The sequence below is a fragment of the Populus euphratica genome, unplaced genomic scaffold (genome assembly GCF_000495115.2).
Source record: "Populus euphratica unplaced genomic scaffold, PopEup_1.0 scaffold22.1, whole genome shotgun sequence".
NCBI lineage: Eukaryota > Viridiplantae > Streptophyta > Magnoliopsida > Malpighiales > Salicaceae > Populus > Populus euphratica.
The window spans coordinates 781,911-788,285 of record NW_011499863.1 but is presented as its reverse complement, the minus strand read 5'-3'; the positions used below and the strand labels follow the sequence as shown (position 1 = coordinate 788,285).

General features: G+C 34.8%; 1 protein-coding gene across 1 annotated transcript; it reads left to right on the top strand.

Moving 5' to 3' along the window:
* Window positions 1–419: 419 nt before the first annotated feature.
* LOC105125577 (Protein kinase superfamily protein) lies at window positions 420–3,166 on the top strand. The gene is made up of 8 exons (XM_011026095.1): window positions 420–523; window positions 644–770; window positions 855–1,097; window positions 1,261–1,883; window positions 1,999–2,134; window positions 2,230–2,318; window positions 2,424–2,535; window positions 2,648–3,166. Exons 1-8 carry the CDS (start codon window positions 420–422, stop codon window positions 2,756–2,758), a joined length of 1,545 nt encoding a protein of 514 aa, XP_011024397.1. The 3' UTR covers window positions 2,759–3,166.
* Window positions 3,167–6,375: the final 3,209 nt, after the last annotated feature.

Genomic DNA, 6,375 nt, shown 5'->3' with positions numbered 1-6,375 from the left:
ACCATCGCACGAAGACGCGTAAACGTGGTTTCCATCCTGTCCCCTCTTTTTTCATCTCTTTTCTTCGCTTCCGATCAAAGCGGCTTTGCTTTTGTGTCTCTCTCTGGTAAGATCTTTGATTACCTGCGTTCTTTCAAGAAGAGACACCGTCAAAACCAAAAATAGAAAAGAAAAATGACGATCTAAAGTTTCGATTTGTGATTTTTCCAACGAAACTCGTTCTTTTCAATTATTTTGTTAATTTGCTTGCAAATTGTTCAAATACTTGTTTGTTTGCTTAATAGATTTTGTATACCCAGGGTTTTGTTAAAAAAAATTGATTAGGGTTTGTGTTTGGATATCTGTGAAAGAAGTTGTTTTGTTTGTTTCCTTGTGATTTTTTATATTGAGAAGAGTTGTGTGTTGTGGTTGTTAATAATATGGCAGCAAGGCGGCTCGATGTGTCTTGGAGAAGGGGTGGTGGCGGTGGTTATTTTGATGAGTCGAGGCGGGGTGGTGATCGTGGTGTGGTACGGAAAAATGGGTATCATAGCTCAACAAGAGTGCGTAGTTTTTATTTTAAAAGAGGTGGGTTTAATTGTAGAGATGAAGAGTGACAATGCGGGGAATTATGGCAATTTAATGCCTTTGGTGATTCCCCGAGGTATGAGGAAGGTGAGATATCAGGGAATGAAGATGGGGTTCAGTTGCCTCTAGAGAAGAAGAGGAGGTTTTCTCCTATTGTATGGGACACAGAGGAGAAAGAAGCGAGGATTTCTCTGAAGAACATGGTTTTTGAAAGGATCAGTACTCAGGGTTTAAATGTTATTTCAGATGAGGATGCCATTAAAAGTTCTTTCAAAGGAGGATGAGAGCTTGTGGTAGATGAGGATCGTGTGGATGGAGGATCAGTTGATGGTATTGAATCTGAGTATCCAGCTCCTCAGTCTTCTTCATTGCCTCCAAAGAAAGATGGGAGTTATGGCCAAGAGCAAGACCAAGTAGAGGAGGAAGAGCTTCCTAATGCACAGAATATAGCCATGTCCCGGTGGGCATCTGATGATGATTCTCCAAGGGATACCACTTTGGTTGATGATGAAGGCATGTGTGGAGAAATTGTGTGCAGAACAAATTCCATTGAGAGAGAGGGGTGCCAGAGAGAAGTCTCAGATAGAGATAGATCTAGTTCACCTCTATCGGATGAAAGAGCTACAATTTCAGCTTTACTTCCGAGCATGAATTGCAAAATGATGCCATGGATGTTGATGATACAGGGGATAAAATGCCAGTGTTAATGATACGGAGCAAACTGATGGTTGGATTGATGAGCCCACAACTATTACCCAAAGGAGGATTAATATGGTAGAGGGTTGTAGAAGTGTGTTCAAGTATGAAAGACTCAATGAAATCAACGAAGGAACCTATGGTAAAGTGTACAAAGCCAGGGACAAGAAGACTGGAGAATTTGTGGCGTTGAAGAAAGTGAAGATGGATGTTGGAAGAGACAGGTACTTGGAAGAATGTGGTGTTCCTCTGACATCATTGAGGGAGATGAACATTCTTATGTCTTTTGATCACCCTTCAATTGTAAAAGTTAAAGAAGTTGTGACGGGGAACCTTGATAGTGTTTTCATGGTGATGGAATACATGGAACATGATCTCAAGGGGGTGACACAGGCAATGAAGCAGCCTTTCAGTACAAGTGAAGTCAAATGCTTAATGCTACAGCTTTTGGAAGGTGTCAAGTATCTTCACGATAATTGGGTGCTTCATAGGGATTTGAAAACATCAAACATTCTTCTCAACAACAAGGGAGAGTTGAAAGTATGCGACTTCTGGATGTCACGCCAATATAGTAGCCCATTGAAGCCACATACCTCTCTGGTGGTTACTTTGTGGTACAGGTAAGCTACATTTTACATGTTTAATTTATTTTGTGCTTTGAAATGATGTCTTTAATGTTCTGGATCAGGGTAACTATATGTTTTAAACTTATTCAGTGTTACTTTTACATTGCAGGGCACCTGAACTTCTTCTTGGAGCAAAGCAATATTCAATAGCAGTTGACATGTGGTCAGTGGGTTGCATAATGGCTGAAATGTTGACCAAGGAACCCCTATTCACAGGGAAAGGTGAAATTGATCATCTAAACAAAGTATTTTTCGACTTCTGCTCTGGTACTTTATCCATTTGATTTTTTTAAGATCTATTTTTGTAGTCTCCTCTTAATAAAAAAAGAAATGATTGCAGATCTTCAAAACTCTTGGAACACCAAATGAGACAATTTGGCCTGGGCTATCAAAATTGCCGGGGGCAAAAGCAAATTTTGTTAAGCAGCCATAAGTATCTGTTTTGTCTATCCTGTTTATTATTATTTTTTGTTTCCCTAAAATATCCAAAAACTATTAGCCCAGACATCTTATAGATACTGCTTTCTTTTCCAGGCATAATCAGTTACGAAAGAAGTTTCCTTTCACACCTTTCATAGGATCTCCAGTTCTCTCTGACTCGGGATTTGACTTGTTAAACAAACTCCTAACTTATGACCTAGAGAAGGTAATTGGAGTGCACATCATCCTCTGGGATTTAAAATATATTATTGTTACTGCCCCATGGTTTTAAAATATATTATTGTTATACTAATTGGTTTTGCTTATTGCTAATGCAGAGAATAACAGCAGATGATGCGGTTAATCATCCTTGGTTTCATAAGGTTCCTCTACCAAAATCAAAAGAATCCATGCCTACTTTTCCCCTTCAGTATGCAAAGAAAAGATAGCTGATCAGAGTGGATGACTCGAAGAAATATACAACTGAGAAAAATTTCTTGAACCTCTTGCCTTTTGTTCACTATTTCCCAGAATAGTGCTTCTTGTTTTGTAGCTTTTTCTCAACTTGTACTTTGACTCCTTAGGCATGATCGAAGAATAATGAAATGCCTAGGTTCCTGGAGGAGCAGTGAATGAAGGCAGTACTAGGTGTTATCTGGCATGTATTGGTGCATATCATGCTCTGGGATTTACAGCCTTCTTTATAATGATCCCCTACCCTCTTTGACCCACAAGGTCTTGAGTATTGACCTTTTTCCTTTGTCTTTGATTATTTTGTTCTCTTTGAATCAGCTTGAGTTTTGAATGAGTGCGTAAATATTCTCAACTCAGTTAAGTGATTAGATCTAATTTTTACATTTATTTTCATTTAATGTTAAACTGTTATTCACTCATTTTCTTGAATATTCACACTTTGTTTGCAAGAGATAACTGGTGTAAGAAAATGGATTGGGGCTCTGATCTGTCTGGCTGCCTGAAGGTACCTGACATCTACTATTAACTAATCTGGTATCTTTTGTTTTGATCTAAATTAAAATTTTCCCCAACATTCAGTTGATTCTACTGTCACGTTGACTCTTTTATAATCTCATAAAAGACAATAATATATTTGGTATGGTTGCTTTACATTTCATAGCCATCTCTCTGCTGATTAAATTCAACACAAGAAACCTTTTTATGTTTTTCCGTTTGGGTTTATCAATTCATTTTCTAGCTAGTATAAGAAAAAAAACAAGTAATGATATGCTGCTGTAGCATTTGGTTCTCATTTGATCGGACAAAAAAGATTTATCATGTAACTGGTGAATTTAGTGTACTTTTTGAAACATTAGGGATTCATATAATCCTTATTGAACAAATGGTGGTGCATAGACTTCTCAGTGCCTCACTGATGTTTTAGTAGTTGTGTTGGTTGTTATAGGTCTACAAGGTTTTTGTTTTTTACCAATGTCAACATCACAACATATGGGTAAAATGTTTCTTTTATTCGTGTTTTGCTTGTCTACTCGTTTTATTGATTTGATCCTTGTAAACTTCTGAGTTACCAGCCACCTTTTAATGATGCCTGCTATAGAATTTGCTACTACAGCTGCCATGTTTCTCAAGTTCTTTTCGTTAGATATTCGGCTGGTATGTGCTTTGAGTGTTACCCGGTTGCTCCTTTATTTTCACTCCATTAACATCTCCATCCTCTGCTTGTGAGCCTGTTCAATTTTAACTGGATGTATTTCTTGTTCCTAGATTCCTTTTCTTCACAAAAATACATGCAGGTACGGTGGAATCTTTCTAATTCCCTTGATTCTTCCTCTCACCTGTGCTTTTGCCATTGCCTATGTGTGTCCTACTTTCCACTTTCTACTTCATAAATTATTGGATTCTTGTTTTTCTCACAATTCTTCGGGCTCTGGATTTATAGCAGTGTGTGAATTCAGGTCATGATACTATTCAAGTAGATAGAAGATGTTTTCGTGAACAAAAGTGTTATTGCCTGCTGTTTGAGTAAGCAAGCAGCATGTTAGTGCCTTCCAAATTGAATAATTGTTTAGTTGGTGGTATTTTTCAGTTCAACTTGACCTCCCTCACTGCCAGGAATAATGGTCTGTCACGTCATGGCAAACAGCCGAAAAACACCAAAATTTGTTCGTACAGGTATATTTTCCTCGGAAAATATGGTTATTTTACTTTCATTTAACACGCAACTTGGGACACGATTTTGCTATTAACCAAACCAACATCTTCTAAATGTGCAATGCCATTTATCAACTATTACGCGAACTCTTGGTTCTTTGCCTGCGTAGCTAGTAAGTAGATGAGCAAGAACTCTCTGATCCTGAATGTTCACTGATGATGACACGTCCATTGAGGTCTATGGATAGACAAGAGGAGTCAAATCCAAGTCCCATATAAGTAAGGCATATGTATGGACAGAATATTTTAGTGGTATCTTGTTACGCACGCATAAATATTAATGATCTTTCGTTGTTAGCATATCATCAGTGATGTTTGGAGATCTGATTTAAAATGGAGTAACAAATTGAAGAGTTTAAGCCTGTGATCACTGTTCAGTAGCGATCAGGTTGCTGCCCTACTGCTCTAGAAATCTGGAATAAAAAAAAATCTAGTGATTTGAAAACCTTTTAAAAATAAAATTGGAACCAATTAATTCTATGGAAACCAAAACATGCAGGTGAAAAATAATTTTATGAAAATCAAGACGAAACATATAGCAAAAATTAATTTAAAAGACTCATTTATAAGACCAATTCAATTTATTTTTTAAAAATATGGACATGAACTTCATTTATTGACTTGACTTGTGAACTCTTTTGGGATTTTATTTTTTTATTACGATAATAAAAATACAATTTAAGGTGGTTTTTTTAAAAATTAAAATATAAAATTAAAAAAAGATTGATTGATTCAGGTTTGTAACTTAATTTAATTATTCAATTTTTTTATTACGATGATAAAAATACAATTTAAGGTGGTTTTTTTAAAAATTAAAATATAAAATTAAAAAAAGATTGATTGATTCAGGTTTGTAACTTAATCTAATTATTCAACTTGCTATCGAGTTTAATAAAAAAAAAAATTAATATTTATAACAAAACTTAAGGGTCATTGGTTTTTTTTTTTTAAATAGAGGATGTAATAGACGGTGCAAAAAATAAAATAAAAGATGTTAGTTGTGTGGACTTTTGTGTGGCTCAGCATGCCTAGAAAATAAAGAAGGATCTTTTATTTTTATTTTTATTTTTATTTTTGGAAGGGGGAAATGACATATCATCCAATAAGATTGGATAGAGGATGTGTCATTTGCCAAATCTTGACTTTTAGTGGAATTAGAAAATCATGGGTTTGTTTTATTAAGTCAAAACTTTTTTTTTCAATTCATTTTGGGTTAAAACACTTAAATAATACTCATTTGATACTTAAAAAAGTAACTTATCAAGCTAAAAAACCCCAGAAAGCCTTAGGGAACATCGCACGGGAATTCCCTGGAAAACATTATAAAGGAGATGATGGTTCTAAAAAGACTCATAGTTCGTTTTATATTTTATTTGTTTGAAAATATAATTATAGTTATTTTTTAATATATTTTTTATTTAAAAATATATTAAAATAATAATTTTTTTAATTTTTAAAAATTATTTTTAACATTGATATATTAAAATAATTTAAAAATATTAAAAAATATAAATATTTTCAAATGTTTTTAAAACACAAAAATGGTGGATTTATTTTTTTTATAATTATAAAACTGCCACCAGTTTAGGTTTTTTACTAGAGTAGTTTTCGTAAATTACTCAATAGCAACAATTTCCGTACACATTTGTATTTTTGTTCAATTCAAGATTAATAATATTCCTTTAGAACATCTTGCCCTTGATCATAATAAGATTTCCTGTGAATTTTCATTGTTTTCGGTTCAAAATTACATGGTTTAGTGCGGGGTTTGCACCACCAACAGTTGATGTTTCTTGCCTGTAAATTTGGACACTCATCAGCGAGGGGTTTGTTGCGATTGAATCGTCGATCTCTTTCAGCAATGCTTAAGAGGGAGGGC